The sequence below is a fragment of the Neoarius graeffei genome, chromosome 24 (assembly GCF_027579695.1).
Source record: "Neoarius graeffei isolate fNeoGra1 chromosome 24, fNeoGra1.pri, whole genome shotgun sequence".
Taxonomy (NCBI): Eukaryota; Metazoa; Chordata; class Actinopteri; order Siluriformes; family Ariidae; genus Neoarius; species Neoarius graeffei.
The window spans coordinates 50,471,720-50,496,227 of record NC_083592.1 but is presented as its reverse complement, the minus strand read 5'-3'; the positions used below and the strand labels follow the sequence as shown (position 1 = coordinate 50,496,227).

The 24,508-nt window shown below is 40.4% G+C and overlaps 1 protein-coding gene across 1 annotated transcript in view; it reads right to left on the bottom strand.

Annotated features, from left to right (window-relative positions):
* Positions 1-24,508, bottom strand: part of ksr2 (kinase suppressor of ras 2) — a 273,796-nt gene that overhangs the window by 14,491 nt on the left and 234,797 nt on the right. The window contains 3 exon segments of the mRNA XM_060907435.1: positions 5,767-5,901; positions 13,195-13,328; positions 14,851-14,947. Coding sequence (XP_060763418.1) covers positions 5,767-5,901; positions 13,195-13,328; positions 14,851-14,947 — 366 coding nt within the window.

The following is a 24,508-nucleotide window of genomic DNA, read 5'->3' as shown; positions in this document are numbered from 1 at the left end:
ACTATAGAGCAGGGCTTTTCAAAGTGTGGGGCACGCCTCCCCTGGGGGGCGCCAGAGTTCTTCAGGGGGGGCACAACGTGAGGAAAAATAAACCAGAATAAGTTACTATTGCGGACATTTAGCGAACTTTAGCTAGCCTTTGCCAGAGACAAAATGGATCGATTTTTAGTACCTAAAGCTACAGTGAGTGAGGAGACAGAGTCTGGGCCAAGCAAAAAAACAGAGCCTCCAGGATTTCGCGATGTTGCGATTCAACCAATCCCCGCGAATTCAGGGCAGTGTTGCAATTATATCCAATCACCGCAACTTCCCCGCAAATTTGACCAATCGTTGGCGTCGTCTTGACGTGATGTCGACAAACTACCTTCCGCCTTACTTCCGTGTATACGTTCAAGAGAAGCCGCATGCGCGCAGTGTTGCCAGATTGGGCAGTTTCAAGTGCATTTTGGCGGGTTTTGAACATATTTTGGGCTGGAAAACGTCAGCAGTATCTGGCAACATTGCATGATGTGCGAGTCAGTGTTTATGTAGGCTTAAATTCTGTTACTGAAAGTGTGTTATGTTTACAGTGAAGGACTGTGTGCACTTTACATTATTTTTTTTACTTAATACAAGAAATTAATGGATGCCAACATTTTTGCCAAAATGGTATTTTATTTTCCATTGTTTAGGCAGCTTCAGCATCATACTGTGAGATTCTGTTCAAATTGTTTTTTTTTCCTTCTATGAAGCCTGAGCCATTTATTTTATTAGTTTATAATTATTGTTTAATTTAGTCTTCGGCGGCACGGTGGTGTAGTGGTTAGCGCTGTCGCCTCACAGCAAGAAGGTCCTGGGTTCGAGCCCCGGGGCCGGCGGGGGCCTTTCTGTGTGGAGTTTGCATGTTCTCCCCGTGTCCGCGTGGGTTTCCTCCGGGTGCTCCGGTTTCCCCCACAGTCCAAAGACATGCAGGTTAGGTTAACTGGTGACTCTAAATTGACCGTAGGTGTGAATGTGAGTGTGAATGGTTGTCTGTGTCTATGTGTCAGCCCTGTGATGACCTGGCAACTTGTCCAGGGTGTACCCCGCCTTTCGCCCGTAGTCAGCTGGGATAGGCTCCAGCTTGCCTGCGACCCTGTAGAAGGATAAAGCGGCTAGAGATAATGAGATGAGATGAGAATTTAGTCTTCAGGAGAGACTGCCTGCACACAGTACTAGTATTAATAGTTTTTTTTCTTACATGAAAGCTGAGGCATTTATATTATATTTGAAGGTAACTTCATGTTGTGCTGTGAGGTTCTCTGCACTTTAACTTTTGAACCAACAGGTGCATTTGGATAAGTAAAGCCTATTTTTCTGCATTTTTGCAGTCCTGGTAATCTTTTATATTGGTAAAGTTGTTTATATGACCATTTCTCAGTGTCTTTGTTTTTTTAATCAATAGTTTTTCAGTAATAACTTAATATTTAACATATCACTCAATTTTAATCACAAAAAGAGAAAATTGCAACAATTTCTCGCAACTTTCACTTCCTCCCGCAATGTAATCGCAACAAAAACCTAAAAAACACCGCAACTTTCATCGCAATTTTTTGGAAAACCCCCGCAACATCAGACATATCCCGCAACATTCACAAAAAAGGCCTGCGGAATCCTGGGGGGACTGAAAAAAGAAGGAAGTATGACCACGATTACTTAAAGTTTGGATTTTCATGGACTGGATCTGAAGATGCTCCACTGCCACAGTGTGTTGTCTGCCAAGAGGTGCTAGCTAACGATGCTATGAGATGTTTAAAATGTGTAAAACAAGATGTTTTAAAAAGCACAGATGTTTAAAATGTGTAAAAGAAAAAAATAAAAATGTGTACAACAACCATTTTTTTAAAAATACGAATGGAACATTAAATATAGCAACAACAAAAATTGTAAGGGGGGGCACTGTTGTTTATTTGCTCTCTGAGGGGGGGCGGACTCTCCCACACTTTGAAAACCCCTGCTATAGAGTATATATATTCTATCCACACTCACTGGATATGAGCAATGGCACACTCTAATTGGCTACTCTACTATGAGGCTATCAGCTCATATACCGGGAGTAGAGAAAAACAAAATGGCGGAGCACATCAAGTCAGATATATCACTTTGTTATCAAGTATTTCAAAGAAACAAAAATAGCTAAATAAAAGAATATATATTTTTTTGTTCCCAATATCTCCTGTTCCACACTCCAGCCTAGTTGGCGGCAGTAATGTATGGAATCAATTTTGTGCCAAAATGTTCATACAATACTTTTGAAATATCAAACAAAAACGACAAATCAAAATACAAAAAAAGAAAAAAAAGTCAATTTTTTTAGACTGGCAAACAAATTATTAATGTAATCGTGCAAAATATCAGTCTGTTACTCTTCAGAAACCTTTTATTTTTGTTCCACGTCTTTCTCAGTTTTGCTTGACATAATTTACTTTGGTTGCGATTCCAGCTTTCTCGTTTGCGCTCCCTGACTTTTTGCTTGCAGTTTTGGCACAAACTTCACGTGTGGGCGGGCTGTCCAGGAACGCATTCCCATTGGGTAACTTGTGTTTGACTGACAGCTACGCTCAGCGATTCCCTACTCGGATTCTGGTGGACTGTTTGACGAGTGACCGATCCATTGACGGTAAACAAGGATTGAGTGGACTTCAGTGGCGACTATGATATTGAATTAATTCAACAAAGTGTAAATTCAATATCATAGTCGCCACTGAAGTCCACTCGATCCTGTCACTAGGCAGCCCGGCTGGCTAGTTGAAAATAAAAAATATATATGAAGCGAAGATTCAGACTAGGGCTGTGCGATATATCGAATATACTCGATATATCTCCGAAAATTCTGTGTGAGATACATATAATTATTATATCGTAACTATCGAGTATTTTATGGTCATCTGCCGACTTGCGTTTGTTTCGTGTTTGTTGCGTTTGTTTAAAACCTTTTCTGGTGGTTTTCTCCCTGTCCCTCAGGCAGGAATGTGAGAGGCTGCCTAATGGTAAAAAAAACAATAACGTCACACACTCGCCAACCAATCCCGGGCGACATCTAGGTGCTGAAAGGAACTTGCGGGAAGATTTTCTAGTTCCGGTTTACAGCGCTGACTCAGTTCGTGCAATCGCTGGTGCTGCATAGGCTATCGTGTAAGCTCTGTCAATTTCAGTGACAAATTAAAAATGGAAGCGGATGAATTGGTTCCTAAAAGAACTAGTAAGGGGTCAGTCATCCGGCATTTTTTTGGATATCAAGAGGAGGACGTGGAACAGCAAATGCCAATTTGTAAAGTGTGCAAAAAAAACAGTATCAAAATACTCGGTCTTGAAATAAATGCACATTAGTCATGAACAATGGTAACTATTCTCTTTTGTGTTATTTTTCACAGAAGTAAAATTCATACATGAACAAATTTTGGCGAGTTGATTTTCTGTTTGGTGAGTTACTTTGGAAGGTAACTAGTCTGGCTGGCTGGTGAAAAAATATATGAATTTTGAGCCCTGTATATATATATCCGTGGCGGCTGGTAGTCTTTCAAACAGGGGAGGCTGGTCAGTTACGATATTTCCAGATTTTAAAAGAAAAAACACATCAATTTTGCCCATACTCTTGCCTCTGATCTGGCTGATTGTTGGCAGGGTCACAAACTGTGAAATAACAGGTTATTTTGGCCCATTAGCCTACTGTCCAATATACATGATGGTGGTGTTGGGGGGGGGTATGTTTTAACGTTTTATATTTTAAAATTGTGGCATGTTGTTTAAAAATTGATCATTATTGAAAGCAGCTCTTTGTCAGGAACCTCAGCAGTAACAGCAGAGTGTTCTGGAATAGGCACAAGCACTGACCTTGGGGAGCCAAACATAGAGCTGGGTGCCACACATCATTCAATGACACTTTCCCCATATTTTACTTATTTTGACTGAGAAATGTTTTATTGACAATTTTGATAACCCTTCACTTTTAATCCAGGTCTGTAGTGTGAAATGTTCTCGGCTGTGTTTTTGTTTAAAAATGTTTTCCAAATTGTAGCAGTGTTTAATTCATATCCAGAAAAATATATATTCCAATATAATATACTGAGCATAAACATTTTAAATAGATTCTATATTTTTGGTCCATCCATGACATATTACTAAAGTAGCCTATTTACTGTTGTTGATGTGGGTCACTTGCTGTTAGCCAATTCACTTTCTCGTACCAGGAGAGCTGAAAGGAACGAGTATTATTCCCTACCTTTTTCACCAAGTCAATTTGAGGCGTTGGTCTACCCTGCTCTTTAATTTTAATTTTTTCCTCGAAAGGAAGACTGGCAAATGGCTTCGCCAAAATTAAATCAGCAATGCTTGGCATCCGTGCGCAGCTTTCTTGCTAGCTGACTAGCCCCCTCAAGTTCAAGTTCAGTCACTCAAATAAACGAAATTTCTGGAACTAAGATAGCAAACTTGACAACACTATATTTACACTTTATTTACAATGAAAATATCTCATCTCATCTCATTATCTCTAGCCACTTTATCCTTCTACAGGGTCGCAGGCAAGCTGGAGCCTATCCCAGCTGACTACGGGCAAAAGGCGGGGTACACCCTGGACAAGTCACCAGGTCATCACAGGGCTGACACATAGACACAGACAACCATTCACACCTACAGTCAATTTAGAGTCACCAGTTAACCTAACCTGCATGTCTTTGGACTGTGGGGGAAACCGGAGCACCCGGAGGAAACCCACGCGGACACGGGGAGAACATGCAAACTCCGCACAGAAAGGCCCTCGCCAGCCCCGGGGCTCGAACCCAGGACTTTCTTGCTGTGAGGTGACAGCGCTAACCACTACACCACCGTGCTGCCGCAATGAAAATATATACAAACTAAAAAAGCTGGTAGAAACTGTATGTAATGAATGAAATCGAAATGTAAGCTGATCTCTTACAATACACCACAGCACTTGCGAATCCGCATGGGACTGAACTGAAATTCACCGCTGCCTGTCTATAGTTGAAACGAGCTGTCAATCAAAGAAAATATCCGGCCGCTTTCACCAATCACCAGTCTCCTCGCGGAAACTGCCATGTCCCTCCCATGTGAGGCTGGGAGTCCGTAGGCGGGCATTTTCGCAGTATTTGTCCAGTAACCGTCTTGCATTTTGAGATTGAAAAGCGCATAGCTCCCAAATGCCACTGAAGTCCACTGAGGCTGGGCTGCATCGCGCTGTCACGAGGGGGAAAAATTCACGCACACATTAGGCAAACTGGGGAAAGTTATAAGGGAATGATTTCGCACTGTAGTTGGGTTGAGCACATATATTTCTATGATTCTGGATCTAAAATAGCAATGTTATAAGGTCGGCTATAACATAAGCCTAGCGCAATTCATCCTACACGATGTTCGTCATTTTTAGAGGAGGCTGAGCCTCCCTCGTTGTCTTAGAGCAATCGCCCATGATATATATATAAGGATTCATTTAGTGATTATATAAATTTCATGTATGTCTTATGACATCCTGTAGATTTTAATACAGTTTCTGTGTTTTACACTAATCCTCCTGAAATTAGGTATTACGTGTCTCTCTTATCAGTGGGAGTGGAAGTACTATGAATTTTTAATAGCGCCCCATTTACAGCCCAAAATTTCTCATGAATGCACCACACAGGGGCACATGAACTCCCATTGATAATCCCTGGATTCCAGTTGGAGTCCCACAGAAATTTGAGCATCAAAGACATGTGCTTTTCTGCATCACGTGTGGAAAAGTGAACCCACCCGAAGGCAAAGACGTCCGACTGTTTGGAAAAGGGGAGCTGATCTTCGGCTGTCTCCGGAGAGAGCTGACAGACGATCTCGGGAGCAAGATGGCAGAGCCAGCCGCTCGGGATCCGCAGCTTATCCTCTCTCCGACTGCAGAGAGAAACAAACACCAACAAGCAAAATCCATTTAAGCCCAGCAATTGAATCCATTTTATTTTCCTTCATGCATTCATGTTTCGGAGGTTTGTGTAAATAATTTGCTGAAACAGGATATCATCAGGGAAAAGGAATTGCAACATGGCGTGAAAGTTTTTAAACCAAACTGCATTTTTATTTTTCTGTTCTGTTTTCGTCTCTAATGACACTATTGATGGAGGAAGCCATCAGATGGCGTGACCTTCTTTTTGCCGTGAGACCATGAATGGCTGCATACATAATCACAGGACTTCAGTAATGTAGATTTGCGTTGACACAAGCTCTGGAAACGTCAGAAACAGTCAGAGCTGAAGCCCAGTTCCCTGAAGCAGCCTGACATTTACAGCCACCTAAATATCTGTGAAGAGGGTACGAGTTCAATCAAAGAACAGCCCTAAACCATGTCAGAAGAGGTGGAAAGTACTTTGTTAGCATGCAAGATTTGCATTTTATCTGAATATAATTTGTATATTTTCATCTCAAAGATTATTACATTGAGGGTTTTTTTTTTTTGGGGGGGGGGCCTGGCTACCAATTCAATCAAACACATTTTTGTGCATTTTCACTTTTAACATCCATTAAAATCCACACCCACCTTTGGATTTACACCTTTATGTCCTTATATGGCCTTATGACCATCTCTTTTTAGTCTCACTTGCTCTTCATGGTTTCAAGTTATAAAATCCACACAATTTCAAGTGAGCAAAGATGAAGTTATAAAAAAAAAGTGAGAAACTTGTCACCCTCTAAATCACCATCATCAACCTCAGAACATCCCAATTCAACCTTGGAATAATTAAAGGTATAGTCAGCATTTTAGTGAAAGTTCGGAAGCTGAGGGTAGCTGTTTTGAAACTCAAAATTCAAACAGTAACCAGGCCACAACATTTCCAAATCAAGACAACACTTGCAAATGGAGAAAACAATTATATACATGCATCGATTATATATAAATAAATAAATATTGTAATAATAATATAAATAACATCTTTCAAATTGAGAAAATGATTGCAGAGAACACATATACAAAACAAATATATTCTACAGCACATGCAACAATGTGATTTGAAGACGTTTCCTACAAATTCAAACAACACACGCAAAAACAGAAATGTGCTATAAATAGCCGCAACACAACAAAAGCATTCACAACCCAACGAAACCATTCACAACCCAATGAAAGTATTCACAACACACAGAAAGCATTCATAACCCAAAGAAAGAATTCACAACCCAACGAAAGTATTCACAACCCAATGAAACCATTCACAACCCAATGAAAGTATTCACAACACACAGAAAGCATTCACAACCCAAAGAAAGAATTCACAACCCAACGAAAGTATTCACAACACAACAAAAGCATTCACAACCCAATGAAAGTATTTACAACACACATAAAGCATTCACAACCCAAAGAAAGAATTCACAACCCAACGAAAGAATTCACAACCCAACGAAAGCATTCACAACCCAACGAAAGCATTCACAACCCAACGAAAGCATTCACAACCCAATGAAAGCATTCACAACCCAACGAAAGCATTCACAACCCAACGAAAGCATTCGCAACCCAACGAAAGCATTCGCAACCCAACGAAAGCATTCGCAACCCAAAGAAAGAATTCACAACCCAAAGAAAGAATTCACAACCCAACGAAAGCATTCACAACCCAATGAAAGCATTCAAAACATGAAGAGAGGTTTCTGCCTGGAGGATTTACTGATGGACCCTTCAGTGCATCGCATGCTGAGTAAGTTGAACTTAACTTTATTTAGCTATTGTTTAGTGAGCTAGTAGCAACAATACAATAAATAGCATTAACAATGTCTCTATTCAATAATAAAACACAAAATTATAGCTATCTTAAGAGCTGATGTGTTGTGGCCTCTCTTGGCCACTATTAAAGTTCCTCCCATGCCAGGACCTGGTCTTCCCAGGCAGTATCCATTCCCAGTACTAACCTGGCCCTTAAGGTACATTGGGTGGCACTATTTCCATTTCTATAGCCCTTGCCCTCTCGCCTATTACATAGCTAGGGTAAGATTGGTGGGGGGGGATGATCCTTTGGTAACTGCAAGAGTTTGACTCCCTACTCACATCTTTTAAATGATGCGGCCTGAGGCTGTGGTCGCTGTGTAATGGTGCCATGGTGTTTACAGGAAGTGTGCATTCTGGGGGGGGGTCAGTCTGTCTGTCAGTCTGTTATGTGTTATTTATGCTGAGTTGTCTGTCTTGTGAGATTTTGATTGTTGGATTGGTGCTGCCTGAGGCTGTAGTCACTATGCAATGGTGCCATGGTGTTTATGGGAAGGGTGCAATCTTTTTTTTTTTTTTTTGGGGGGGGGGGGGTTCGTTGGGTCTGTTTGTTTGCTATGTGTTATTTATATTGAGTTGTCTGTCTTGTAAGTTTTTTTTTTTTATTGTTGAGCATTGTATGCAGTGCATGAGTCCAAGACAAATTTCCCTTCGGGATAATAAAGTATATATCTATCAATCAATCAATTAATCAATCTGTATTGTGGCGTGCCTCATCAGATGACAGTAGGTGACATTTTTATGATGGTCTTTGGTATGACCTAACTGTGAGTAGAACTCGAAAGGCAGATGTGCTAACCGCTAGCCCAGAACTTCTGAAAGTTTCTGCAAGACACAAAGCTTTTTGACCATACTTCCAAGACTAGCGGATTCAAAGGGCTAAAGTTCATCTTGAGGAACTTGGCCAGTTTACATCTCAAGGGTCCATGTAAAAACATCTGACCCCCAACCCTTGGCTCCACATGACTCCAGGTTGCCATTTCAGGCTGAGCACTATCTCTGTACGTGGGCCTTGATCCAAACCTTGGTATGAATCAAAACTAGAGGAGATGGATGCAAAGTTAACCACTAGCAGAACCAGAAAAATGGTGTTTCGGACAGACGGAGATACGGATGGACAGACAGACAGAGGTAAACCAGTATACCCCCCTCCTTCGGAGCGGGGTTATAAAAATTATAAAGACAGAGATTTACTTTTACCACACTATATTTTTCTGTTTTTCTGTAGCTGAATATTCAATACCACGCACTACAGTGTAGGGACCCAAGCACAGGTATTTGCTCCATAAGAATTTGGTCCAAGATTAAAGCTAAATGATAACCCCTGCTGTAAAGTTTCTAAAACACGCACACACACGGTCTCATATTTAAAGTTACCATCCAGTTGAACTTCTTAATCTTTCAAAAACAACTCATTAGACATCCTAATTGCATACTGAGGCAGATCTTAACTGATGGTACATGATTAAAGCTACAGATTTATTATTCACCTGAGTGTGCATGCTCGTCCATGTACTTGATAAATTTTCAATTCCCACACAGCCTCCCTTCAGTCTTAGTACATCTTCTACTCATGATGCACACAGCAGCAAGGCTTGTTAGTTGGAGTGGGTTGATCATGATCAATGTTGCACCACTAAACGCTTCCAAAGGCTCGATAAGAGAAGACTTAAGCTTGCGTAACCATAGTCATTTTCACCCTAAACACTGTGGGCTCTTAATTAGACAACATTATGGGTATGTTTGTCATAACTATCCATCTCTGGTGTTGATTTACTGTCTTTCAATGCCAGTGGAAATATTTGTACAGAGATAAGGCAACAAAATAACATCAGCTCCAAACACTTAACGTCTTCACAACTTTCAATTTACGCAGCAAACTGGTTGTTGAAAGAAAAACTGGATGATCAACATTTACAGTGAGTTTAGACTTCATTATGAGGAAAATCTGTTTTTATTTATCATCCATGGTTCAACGTTAGCCAGATAAAAGCTCACTACAGAACCCTACAGATGAATCCCCTTTCAACGACAAGCCTTTTTTAAAAGGTTCGAAGAGCAGGTTTGCTTTACACAAAACAACATAGGCAAGAAAGAAAACACACACACACACACACATCAAAAGCCCTTTCAAGGATTTACACATTCTTGGATCATGGCATGAAGTGTGGACGGAGAAAATATTCTTTCATGTGTGCGTTGGTGGACACACACAGGATTGAAAAGGAACAGAAGAAAATGAATCCTATATCAAAGAACACAGCCTGAAATCCTGGGTATCTTCTGTACTCCAAGATATTGGTGGTAGTTTCCGTTGCTTTGACTGCAGGCTTAGGTGATAAATCCTATAAAGCTGTGGACTTTAAACTTCTTAAAGCTTCTGATAGTTCCTCTATTCCCAGTATAAACACATAAAACACAATATATACTGCACATGCAGCACAAATCACAGAGCCATGAAGAGAGAGAGAGGGGGTCACGTCAACTCTGTTCACTCCAATGGACTTTTTTTTTCCTTACTGACCGTGGAGCGGCTCATGGGCTGGTTTAATCAGTGCTGTCTTTTCCATGTGTTATTGTTCTATCCATTTAGGTTGAAATCGGTGTTGATGTTAGAAAGGCACATAATGACGCAAAATAAAAATCTCATTCTCATCTCATCTCATTATCTCTAGCCGCTTTATCCTGTTCTACAGGGTCGCAGGCAAGCTGGAGCCTATCCCAGCTGACTACGGGCGAAAGGCGGGGTACACCCTGGACAAGTCGCCAGGTCATCACAGGGCTGACACATAGACACAGACAACCATTCACACTCACATTCACACCTACGCTCAATTTAGAGTCACCAGTTAACCTAACCTGCATGTCTTTGGACTGTGGGGGAAACCGGAGCACCCGGAGGAAACCCACGCGGACACGGGGAGAACATGTAAACTCCGCACAGAAAGGCCCTTGCCGGCCACGGGGCTCAAACCCGGACCTTCTTGCTGTGAGGCGACAGCGCTAACCACTACACCACCGTGCCGCCGCAAAATAAAAATATAATCGATAATTCTCCTCAAATGCATTAAAAGTAAATTAACAAGCCTGATTACAAGATGTAAGGAGGAGAAAGTAAAAAGTTGTCCGAAAACTAAATACAGATATCTGAAAACTGCCCGGGCGGCACGGTGGTGTAGTGGTTAGCGCTGTCGCCTCACAGCAAGAAGGTCCTGGGTTCGAGCCCCGTGGCCGGCGAGGGCCTTTCTGTGCAGAGTTTGCATGTTCTCCCCGTGTCCGCGTGGGTTTCCTCCGGGTGCTCCGGTTTCCCCCACAGTCCAAAGACATGCAGGTTAGGTTAACTGGTGACTCTAAATTGACCGTAGGTGTGAATGGTTGTCTGTGTCTATGTGTCAGCCCTGTGATGACCTGGCGACTTGTCCAGGGTGTACCCCGCCTTTCGCCCATAGTCAGCTGGGATAGGCTCCAGCTTGCCTGCGACCTTGTAGAAGGATAAAGCGGCTAGAGATAATGAGATGAGATGAAAACTCCCCTTAAATACAGTAAAGAAGTATTTGTTCTTGTTCGTGTACTTCATTACTTCCCAACCCTTCGATTAAGTATTTTGGACCTACGTTGATGTTCTGGTCAGTCCTAATGAAGGAGACGTGGCTTATGGACATAGCAGTATCACTAAAGGCGTGGTTTCTGTGCCTGGTAGTCTTAATGGAGGAGGCGTGGTTTATGGACATAGCAGTATCACTAAAGGTGTGGCTTCTGTGCCTGGTAGTCTTAATGGAGGAGGCGTGGTTTATGGACATAGCAGTATCACTAAAGGTGTGGCTTCTGTGCCTTGCAGTCTTAGTGAAAGAGGTGTGGCATATGGACACAGCAGTATCACTTAAGGCGTGGCTTCTGTGCCCTTCAGTCTGCGTGAAGGAGGCGTGGCTTATGGACATAGCAGTATCACTAAAGGTGTGACTTCTGTGCCTTGCAGTCAATGAAGGAGGTGTGGCATATGGACATAGCAGTATCACTTAAGGCATGGCTTCTGTGCCTGTCAATCTGAGTGAAGGAGGCGTGGCTTATGGACATAGCAGTATCACTTAAGGCGTGGTTTCTGTGCCGAGTGGAGGAGGTGTTGCCTTTGTGCCTGTCAGTCTTACTAAAGGAGGCGTGGCTTTATTCCCAGTCTCTTGTGTGTCAGTACAAGTGAAGGAGGCATGTCTCTTTCATTTTAACATGAATGTACAGTCGTATACATGTAATTTTTCTCTCACAGTTTTGAGACAAGAATATTTTCCTTTCAAGTCGTGCCAAAAAAAAAGTCAAATATTACAATAGATTCATTTTCTTGATAAAGCATGACAGTGTTTTACTCCTTACTGCACTGCGTCATATCAGAATAGACCTAAAGTTTATTAAACTGTTGGCTGGTTAAATCTAGATTCAAGTTCAGAATCATTGTTTCTGAAGGAATGATTCAAACACACACACACACACACACACACACACACACACACACACACACACACACACACACACCCCACCCCACACACAGTAGCTTTAGTCCAAAGCAGTTTCAATTTAGTTAAAGGTTTCTATTTCAGTCCAAAAAGAAAGTAAGGTTGTGAATTTAACTGCAAAACCTTTGTGCACCTGCTTCCTTCAGCTCACAAAACAGCCCGCCACTGCTTCTGCTTCTCCTCCACCCACTTGGTCAAATCCTGGCTCTTTGCCCTGCCTTCATCAGAGTGACGCAAATACCCCAAAGTGCTCCTGTTAGCCCCATTTCTTCATTTAAAAAAACACAAAACCTACCATCCCATGTTTCATATCTGGGTTTCAACTTTCAGCTCATTTCCGTCACTGCTCTCTGCCTTCGACGACGTGCGAAAGCAGGAGCATGACATCGGAGGTGAAACCGCATTTGCATTTGCAGCCAAGAGCTGACCCAGACTCTTAATTACAGGTCTCGGTTCCTAATAAGCTGTTACAGCAATCATTATGAGGATCTAAAGGAGCTTACAGCAAGCCTGGCCCAAGTGTAGCCTGAACTCACAGCCCTCTGAGAGTCAGTGAGAGTCAGAGAGACTAAGATCAGACCGACAGCCATAGTGTGTGTTCTGCGAGTCGGCGTCTGAAATGTCAATCAGAACACTCGCAGCACACAAACCAGGTTATTAACGGCAGCGTTAATAAAAAATCATGCTCTGTCTGTTTTAATGGCCCTCGATAATGAAATTAATTGATATAAACTAATTAAAGTTAGAAAAATCATGACAGAAGGCAGAAGCATTATCACTAATTCATGAAGTGTGTGTGTGTGTGTGTGTGTGTGTGTGTGTGTGTGTTTAATTAAGGATGTACTGGAGAAAAAAAGGGGAAAATCTTTTTAAGCACGTCTCTACAAATGTAATTACTGCTCCTAAATCACGTATTCAACATACCTGCCTGCTTGTAAAACACCAGATATGGTGAAGAGTCCAAAATCAGTAATGACCACTTTCCCGTTGTCATAGAAGACGTTCTTCGACTTGATGTCCTTGTGAAGAATGCCTTTGGCATGCAGATAGCCCATGCCCTGAATGACAAACATGCAAAATTGCTCAGGTTGTTAAAATTCTTATGCAGTGGAGCTAAAACTCAACCTCTATGCTACATGAGCTCTAGAGCAGCATAGTGTATACAGATAACAATAATTATTATACATACGGGCCACTTTTTCCATGGAATAAAAACATGTATTCTATTCCCTTCTAGTGGGTTTATTGATGCCATGCAATATTGTTATCATATCGCTGATCCTCCATGTATCACGACACTCTCCCCAATGGAGAATGAGCATGCAATATTGTTACAATATTGCACGTTGTCAAGACAACACGACGTCACACGCCGGAGCTCATGCGAAGATCCAATGACAAAACTTTTCTACTGCGCATGCACACAATCATTTCTTTGTCAGCCGGGAAGGAGAGTAGACGAGGCTAATTCAGTGCTAGGTTTACACGCTAAATAAATAAACTGAAAACTGAAACTAAAGATGCGCTGAACACCCAAAAGGCTACCAAAACTTCATTGTATATTCTTCACGCATATTTACAAGAGAAAAACAGACCAACAGACAGTGAAAAACTGGAAAAGAGACACGTTGGAGATGTAAAACTTCTACGCTAGTGAGTGACTGTACACAAACATGGCGGCAAGGTTTGCTTCATTAATAGTGGAAGATTTAAAGAGAAAGACGCACTGAACACCCGAAAGGCTACCAAAACTTCATTATATATTCTTCACACATTTACAAGAGAAAAACAGACCAACGGACATCGAAAAACTGGAAAAGAGGGCAAAATATTATCAAAAAATATTGTCAAAGTTCTACTTGGAGGTGAGGAAAAGTGACGGAGACTTTTACAAGAGGACGTTACTCGTGGACTTCACTCAGCAAAGCTGTTTTGTTTTGAACAACTGCAATGTAACCATTAACTACGACCAAAAATAACTTTGAACTTGAACTGTAACCTGTACATAGCTTGTATATAAGTTGGGTTGTTCTTCAGGCTTTTTGGACTTGTACCATTTTTATTCTTAGAACTTTGACTTTGTACAGTACATTGGATCAACAGAACATTAAATTACATTCGATCAAATTAGCATTCAATATTGGTAAGTTACCCCCCGTTCTTAATTTTTTGTAAAATCTATAATTGTTCCATCGAATGTATAATAATAATAATAATAATAATAATAATAATAATAATGGCTTTTTTCGTGGTATATCAGATATATTCCATTCAGCTACTCATCTTCGGCTCATTCAATATCATGCTAGCTGAACGGAATATATCTGATATACCACTCAAAGCCAGTCAATATTATTTAAATATACAATGTCCCTGCAGGAACTGATATAAAACAAGCAGAAAATCACATATTATGAATAAAGATCAGGGCTAAGTTTCCCAAAAGCATCGTAGCACAAGGATCATTGTGAAATGATAGAGTGAGCAGCACAATGAATGCGCTCTGTCTCTCATAGTTAAGACTCTCTTAGCGTGAAGATGCTTTTGGGAAACTCGACACAGATTGGTCATCCATCATACCTTAACCATCTCCTGTGCGATTTGTCTGGTCTTGTTGACGTCCAGGATGACTTTCGCGTCTCTTATAACGGTGTAGAGAGTCCTCCCTTTACACAGACTGGAAGAGATGATGAAAAACGTTAAGAAACGGCAGTCATATCAGCAGGGATTCTGTTTTAAAGCAGTTCAGCTACATTTATGATGGGATGTTTATCAGCACCACAGCTGTAGCTTGACAAATTGTCTGTGGAGTGGAACAGTAAAGTGAAGTCGAAATCACACTGAACCGTTCGCACAACTGTCGGTGCTCCGAGTTCATCACTCAGTGGTCCAACACGTTCAAAACTTCAGATGAGTCCAATCAGGTATTCACTGCACTGTATTATGTGTTATGGGGAAGCCATGACCTAAAGGATAGAGAAGCAGTTTTGGGACCAAAAGGATGGTGGTTTGAGTCCCTGGACCAGCAGGAATGGCTGAAGTACCCTTGAGTAAGGCACCTAACCCTTAACTGCTCGCCAGGCTGTTCTGGGTGTGTTGTATGTCAATGTGAATAAGAGTGTCTGATAAATACCTGTAATGTAATGTCAGATAAAAATTTTGAAAAAATAAATAGATAAAAATAAAAAATAGAAAAAATAAATAGATAGAAAAAAATTAATAATAAAAAATATTATCACATATTTTAAATAATAATAAATTTAAAAATAAGATTAAATAAGATAAAATAAATATGATAAGATAAAATAAGAAATAATATAAAATAAATGTAAAAAATAAATAGATAAAAATTTAGAAAAAGTGTTTATTGTCGAGAAGTTGCTTGCTGTAGTGTACACAAAAACAGGATGTAATTCATGTACGTTTTGTCAAAATCCTGAATCATAATGGACTTAAACTAATCAATTTTATTAATTCAAATCAACAAAGGCTGAGTTCTGTCTGATTTCAACATTTTTTTTTGTTTTCAAATATTTATGAATATTACAGATAAGTTATCGCACTTCCCACAGTGAAATGAGACATATGTTTTTGTTTTTTGTTGTTTTTATTTAACGTAGTTTTGGTCCTCCACCCCCTGTTGTATCATTGGTAATAATAATAATAATAATAATAATAATAATAATAATAATAATAATAATAATAATAATTTTTATTTATAAGCGCCTTTCATGACTCAAGGACACTTTACAAGAATAAAACAGATAAAATACACAACAGATAGAAACTACACAATATAAAATGGAAAGAAGAGGGGAAGAGGGAAATAATGGTATCTTCACCATTTGCATTCATGCATTTTGTTTTATCCCTTTATATATATTTTTTTCAATTTATACTCTAATATCTAGAAGTGGTAGAGTTTTTCAGCTGCCCATGCAATTAAAGATGCCAATATTAAGCATTTTAAGGTAATAAATATTAATTACCAATTACTAAAAGTGCTCGAATCACATACTGCCTTTAAATGAGCATATCAGGTGAAAATTCAAATTCAATCCAAATTGCTTGAAACTGCTCTCATTGAATTCAGAATTGAATGCTGGACAACATACTTTTTTCAGAATTAAAATATGTTTATCCATTCCTGAGATATTACAAATCAAAGATTGAAGAAACAGCTTAATTTTTAGAAAACTGCCGTAATATTCTCTGTGAGGATCACATGGTCCAAAATTGGCCTCATTAACCAATGAGATCATATGGGGTTTTTTTTTCTTAATAACGTTTATATTTTTTACAATATTTACATGGAAATTGCCAGGTAGATTGATGGTTGGATATTGAATACAAAGTTTGAAAAATTAGTAAAAACAAAATATGCAAAATAGTCTTTAATTAGTATGAATTATGCTAATTAGGTTAACATCTTAAATCGGTACACTCAATAAAAAAGTAATAAAAGATTATTTCTAATCCCCTCTTTGTGCTCTGTAGGACTGTGTATTTCTCAAAAGTCGAGCCTATTAGTGTTTATATGAAAAAATATAAAAGATTATTTCGATTAATATTCACAGCTTTCAAGGCGAACCTCGAAAAAACTGTGTGATCCACATCCAATAAACAATTCACATTAACTGAACTGAAATTGACACTCGCGTTTCTGACTTCCGGTTTTTTAAACTCTCATTCCGACCACTAAGATCTCAATATTGTTCATCCACACTACTCCAGTTATCTTCTAAAATAGTTATTTACATGAATCAGATTGATTTGAAAAAAAAAAGTAGGTAAAGCTATGAAAACTCACTTCAAAGTCTCCTGTGAATCATAACATCGAAACTAGCATATGGAAAATTTATCTGATTGATATTGATGAGTAATCCAGTCAGAATCCGATCAGAAGAGAGAGAGAGAGCCTGACTGCTTTCCCGTGACTCAAAAAGAAAAGCGCCGGCAGTTTTCCGGCGTCACGCGAGCAGAGAGTTTTTACTCTGTTGTACCGACTTCAACCTGCCATTACTCCCAAAGTACTGAACAGATCTTAACCAGATACATTTCTTTGGAAAGCAAAGATTATAAGCTTTTTAATGATAGTACTCATGATAGAAAATTTTCAAGAGTTAAGCAATGACAGATTTGGAAACTTAGATGAACGTCTGCATGGACAGTTTTCACAGCACGGCCAGCGAGCGTCTGATACGCCGAGTTTAAATGCAATGAAACTCCTCAGAAAAAAAAAAAACCCTGGCATTGGATTTCCCAGAATAAAAAAGGTAAAACTGAATTCTTATCTCTCATTAATTTGTTACTTCAGTGAAGTTGATTGTATTAGACACTCATTAAGCAGTGTTTACTCCAGTGTCTATGTTATTTGTTTGATTTCTGTCATTTAGTGAGAAAGCAGCATCAACAACATAAAGATTTTCTCCTTCAAGTGTTCTCCAGTGAAAATGTTAGATAAATTTTCAGAAGTTCAGGGAACGTGTGGTATTTTCATTTTTTGTTGTTATATTCATACATAATTATATCAGCATCTCATCGCCCATCAATCTCCCAACAGTACGTAAATATCGGTACCGGTTTTGCCCACTGAAAAACCTGCATCTAGTTTCTTTGTCTTACCATGCCTGCATGTCTTTAGTGCTTTAATTTCCACCTCACTATTTCCTCATTTTGACCTTCACCCATTCTTCATATTGTGTACATGAATTATTTAGTTTATTGCTGCCTGCCTGTGTATTATCCACCTACAATAGATTTCAATTAAACACAGAGTGAACAGTCGTACTTGCATCCCGCCTCATTTCAGCAAATTGTACAATGAATTTCTACATTGTGGAATCAGGACGAATTTATTACTGTCTCACACAAAGAAAGATGGAGCTGTACATAATGCACCGAATGCTGGAATTGTTTGTGGTTTTTGCATAATCTTCTTTCCGAGACTCTGGTTAAGGGCATTTTTAAATTTTACATTATAAAGGCCCTCATGGAATTGACAGAGGTTGAAAAGCGTGTCCTCTATCTGTGCAGTGCAGTAGAGTGGAGTAGTTGTGTGTCTGGGCATCTCTTCACAATGGGTTCACGCGTATTGTATCTGTTTGTGTCCTGATAAGACGTTAAATACACTCTGTGTGCGTCTCATGTTGAACTGCTGCGTTGTGTGTAATGGCTTACGCCATTTCTCATCTCATCTCATCTCATCTCATTATCTCTAGCCGCTTTATCCTTCTACAGGGTCGCAGGCAAGCTGGAGCCTATCCCAGCTGACTACGGGCGAAAGGCGGGGTACACCCTGGACAAGTTGCCAGGTCATCACAGGGCTGACACATAGACACAGACAACCATTCACACTCACATTCACACCTACGGTCAATTTAGAGTCACCAGTTAACCTAACCTGCATGTCTTTGGACTGTGGGGGAAACCGGAGCACCCGGAGGAAACCCACGCGGACACGGGGAGAACATGCAAACTCCACACAGAAAGGCCCTTGCCGGCCCCGGGGCTCGAACCCAGGACCTTCTTGCTGTGAGGCGACAGCGCTAACCACTACACCACCGTGCCGCCCTACGCCATTTCTCCAGTATAAAATTGATATTTTATTATTCTATCCGCATTCACTGGATATGAGCAATCACGCACTCTGATTGGCTACTCTACTACTAGGATATCAGCTCATATAAAGTGAGTGGAGAAAAACAAAATGGCGGAGCATGTTGCTGAACCAACCGAGGACAAAATAAAAACTCTACTTGAAAACAAAACCCCCAAATGACAGGAGCAATTTGTGAAAGCTGTGATAATAATAATAATAATAATAATAATAATAATAATTATAATTATTATTATTATTATTATTATTATTATTGGAAAATAAAAAAATATATGTTCTTACCATCAAATACTTTCATTCCATATTTTGTTGCTTTTTTTGTATTTTTGGGGTTTTGTTTTCGAGTAGAGTTTTTATTTCATCCTCAGTTGGTTCAGCAACATGCTCCACCATTTTGTTTTTCTTCTTCTTTAGGGTTTTTTGGTGGTTGGCAAACCAACTTAAAGGTGCATTACCGCCACCAACTGGGCTGGAGTGTGGAACAGGAGATACTGGGGGAGGAACTATACTCTTTTAGCTATTTCTGTTTCTTTTAAATACTTGATAGTGATATATCTGACTTTTGTTTTTCTCTACTTATCGTATATGAGCTGATATCCTAGTAGTAGAGTAGCCAATCAGAGCGCACAATTGGTCATATCCAGTGAATGTGATAGAATAATGTACTTTATTTTCTGAGAATGTAGTCTGATCCCAGGATTAGGGATGTGCTGCTATGCCATGCTATAGTAAAATATAAATCAATAAACTACCCTCTAAATCTTCTGTCTTCTGTATTTGCAAGCAGAGGTTCAAACAGAACTCCTAATATGACTCGTGAATCACATGCATGTCAGCTGGGGCTATTTGCATAGTCAATTACTTTTGAACCATGTCAAGGGTTACAGTCGCTCGCTCCACGTTGTCACTTTCTGTCACCAGGGCTCAGACTACAGCTGCTCCACACGTATGAACACGTAGCTGAATAGTTTCTGCATTTTGCTTGTTAGTGCTGAAAATGTCAAGACACTCTCGCAACATCATCTGGTGAGGACATTCTCTGTATAATTGTTTTCTGTGCACAAGGGAAGCTTGTTTGCTTTTGTAATGAAAGGCTGCACAATTATTCTATGCACAATGGAGCAATATGAAAATCAATCCCGGAAAGTCACTCAGGGCAATGCCCAAACAAACAAACAAACAAACAAATAAACAAACAATCAATATTTATATTCCACACACTTGAAAAAAGCAGGGGTTTTGCAGATTGAGGTCATTTCTCTCAATTTCAGCTCAATTCAATCTGCTCAGACTCGCTGCTCCTAGTTAAGTGATTTGAATAGAAACGATTACAACTTTTGACCATTTTCAGGGATGTTAATACAACAATAAAGGAGAAGTTTAAAAAGTGAAAAGCTTTCATTTGCAGTATTTCAGTATTAAAACATTTCAGTGCACAGAAAAGTGAACTCGGGTTTATCCGTGCAAGAAAATCAATTTAGGTTGGACAGTTAAACAAACTTTTCACTCCACATAAAAAAGCCAAGGCAGTCAAGCATTTAAGCCAGAACTACATCATATATCAATTCAAAGGAGTTCATATTCGTATATAAGCTGCTGTTATAGCAAATTAATCAATACCTTCTGACCAATCAGCATCCAGCACTCAATAGCGCGAATAATAAATTAACATAAATAATAAATGTGTATATATGTAACGAATACAGGGGTTATGGTATACTCGAGGCGTTTGTTACTTTTCCTTGAAAATTACTGCTTCAGGAAATGGACATGACCAGAATCTGAATCAGAATCATCACAATCAGAATCGTTGCAATCACAGAGAGAATACACAAAATCACAATCAGAATCATCAGAGTCAGAATCAGAATCATCAGAGTCAGAATCAAAATAATCACAAACATGAGAATAATGACAATAAGCATAGTCCCAATTCAAATCAAAATACTCAAAATCACAATCAGTGCAGTCAGAATTTCATCTCATCTCATCTCATTATCTCTAGCCGCTTTGTCCTGTTCTACAGGGTCGCAGGCAAGCTGGAGCCTATCCCAGCTGACTACGGGCGAAAGGCGGGGTACACCCTGGACAAGTCGCCAGGTCATCACAGGGCTGACACATAGACACAGACAACCATTCACACTCACATTCACACCTACGGTCAATTTAGAGTCACCAGTTAACCTAACCTGCATGTCTTTGGACTGTGGGGGAAACCGGAGCACCCAGAGGAAACCCACGCGGACACGGGGAGAACATGCAAACTCCGCACAGAAAGGCCCTCGCCGGCCACGGGGCTCGAACCCGGACCTTCTTGCTGTGAGGCGACAGCGCTAACCACTACACCACCATGCCGCCCCAGTCAGAATTTAAAATCAAAATAGTTACATTCAGATCGTCAGAGTGAGAACAAGAATCACCACAATCAGAAGCAGAAACAATAGCGTCAGAATCATCAGAATTGTCAGTCAGAATTAGAATCATCAGAGGCAGAATCAGAATCACCACAATCAGAATCATCAGAGTCAGAATCAGAATTGCCAGTCAAAATCATCACAATCAGAATCATTAGAGCTAGAATCAGTCATCACAATCAGAATCAGTTAGAATCAAAATCACCAGAATCAGAATAATCAGAGTTAGAATCAGAATCACCAGTCAAAATCATCATAATAAGAATCATTTGAGTTAGAATCAGAACCATCACAATCAGAATCATCAGTTAGAATCAGAATCGCCACAATCAGAATCAGAATAATCGGAGTCAGAATCAGAATCACCAGAGTCAAAATCATCACAATAAAAATCATTTGAGTTAGAATTAGAATCATCACAATCAGAATCAGAATGATCAGTTAGAGTCAGAATCGTCACAATCAGAATTGCCAGAGTCAAAATCACCACAATCAGAATCAGAATCATCAGACTCAGAATTGCCAGTCAAAATCATCACAATCAGAATTAGTAGAGCTTGAATCAGAATCATCACAATCAGAATCATCAGTTAGAATCAAAATCACCACAATCAGAATCATCACAATCAGAATCAGTTAGAATCAGAATCACCACAATCAGAATCAGAATTGCCAGAGTCAGAAACACCACAGTCAGAATCAGAATAATCAGTCAGAATCAGAATCACCAGAGTCAAAATCAAAATTCTCACAATCAGAATTGCCGGAGTCAGAATCAGAATGATTGAAATATTATAATTTACCAAATTAAAAAAAATATATATATATATGTTATTTACCAGCTGGGAGGCCCGTATCGTGAAATACCATGACCGAGGTCTTGAAAGTACTGAGCGAGGCCCTCTGGGCTGAGGTCAGTATTTAAGGCCGAGGTCACGGTATTTCACCATACGGACCGACCTTAAGTTGGTAAATATTATATTTATATTTTTCTTTACCAAATTCTAACAGAAAACGAGAGCGCCCGAAAGGGAAAACCGAGCCGAGCCACCATTTTGAATCCTCATTCACGGCTGTAATGCAAATTGCTTCCTCCTCGGTATACAAGTGCACTTCCATGGCAGGAAAAAAACTACATTTTGCTGCCTATGTAGTCCCCTATTTATACAAAATTGAGTCATTCAGGATTCAGCCATGTTTTTGCTCGGTGTTAGCAAGTTACAGGTTTTTAGCTTTCTCCTGAAATGTTTTCTTCTATTTCTTCTTCTTCAAGGTAGTAAAACTCACTTTCACTGTGAAGACTGTCGTTATCACTATCCATGCTGTAAAATTAATGCTATTTTGAATCCTCATTCACGGCTGTAATGCAAATGGCTTCCTCCTCGGTATACAAATGCACTTCCATGGCAGGAAAAAAACTACATTTTGCCGCCTATGTAGTCCCCTATTTATACAAAATTGAGTCATTCAGGATTCAGCCAGATTTTTGATAATCTTATAAATAAATCTTACAAAAAAAAGATAAATGCTGACAAAAAATTCTACTATGTTTGTTGTTGTAAACAAGCGGGTCGCCGGAGATCCATAACCGGGGTCCGTAACTGGGGTCCGTGTCGTAGGATACGGACCCGCTCGCCAGCCAATCAGAGCATAGGATTTGATGGAAACCGCACCGCAAAAAAAAAAATATCCTATATTATCTTATATTTTTATATTATTTTGTATTACTAATGATTAATTAACTGCACATTTCCAAAAACAGTAGTTATTGAGGACAAACAGATAAGACCTATTGTCACAGTCCGGTCCAGTCCATCCATGCCTGAGTTTGTGGGACTTCCATGCCGGCTCCAGGCTGGATCCAGGACAGGAATTCAATCCTGCCCTGCTGGAGGCCATCTTCCCTGAAGCGGCACTCCCACACCTGCTACCACTCCTCTCCCATCAGCCAGGGCCTACTTAAGAGCTGTTTGGAGCTACTCCAGTTGCCAAACTGTCTCTTGCAGACTTTCCTTGCCTCGCTACAGCCCTTTGGTATTGTGACTTCTCGATTCCCCCTGCCTGTATCGTTCTGTGTTCTTTTGCCTAGTTTTCTGTCCAGTTTTTGCCCCTGTTCTACCTGCCTGTTCCTTTGGATTGTGTTTTTTGCTTCCTCTGCCTGGATTTCCCTTGTCCCTGTTTTCTTCAGTTTTTGTGAAGATTTTTCTGTCCTGTTTTTGTCCCTGACCGTGCCTGCCTGCTCTTCTCTGTTTTGACCTCTTGGCCCCTTCTTTGACCACCGATTTTCCCTTAGCCCAATTGTACCTCTGCCCTGTACTTCATTAAAGAAGTTTCTTTTTGTACACTGCCTGTCTTGGGTCTGCTCTTGGGTCCTCACTTCACCTCAGCTTGCCATTTCTGACAGCACAGTCTGGCTAGCATGGACCCAGCAGATTTTGCCCAGCTAAGAGCAGTGGTGCAAAAGCAGGGAGCTCTCCTTGGGACCCACCAACAGGATATCCAACAGGTGAACCAAAACCTTGTCGCCATCTCTAACATTCTCAGTCTTCTTGCCACTCAGCTACAACAGCTTCAAGTAATGTCTGCTCCTACACAACCCCCTCTGCCTACCGCTCCTCCAGCTCCTGCTCCAGCCCTCTTCAGGGAGCTGAGACTTCCCACCCCACAGCCGTACGATGGAGAACCAGATACCTGCTGATCATTCTTATCTCAATGCTTGCTAACCCTTGAGTTTCAACCACTGGCCTTCCCCACAGAGCGTTCCCAAGTGGCCTACACCATCACTCTCCTCACTGGCAAAGCTAGGGAGTGGGGAACAGCTACAGTATGTGGGATGCCAATGCACCATGATGTGCCAGCTTCAAGAATTTCACAGAGGAGATGAGGTGAACCTTTGACCGCTCTCTGTCTGGCAGAGAGGCAGCAAGAGAAATCATGGGGCTGCGGCAGGGTGCCCGGTCAGCTTTTGACTATGCTATTGAGTTTCGCACTTTGGTGACATCTTGTGGCTGGAATGAGAATGCCTTGTTTGACGCATTTTTGAACAGACTGTCAGACTCCATCAAGGATGAACTGGTCTCATGAGAACTGCCACCTGATCTCCCCGGTCTCATGGACCTCACCCGTCGTATTGACTCCCGGATCAGACAGCAGGTGAAAGAAAGAACTCGGACTAGTCTTGCACCCCCTCAGCCTCCCATTCCCT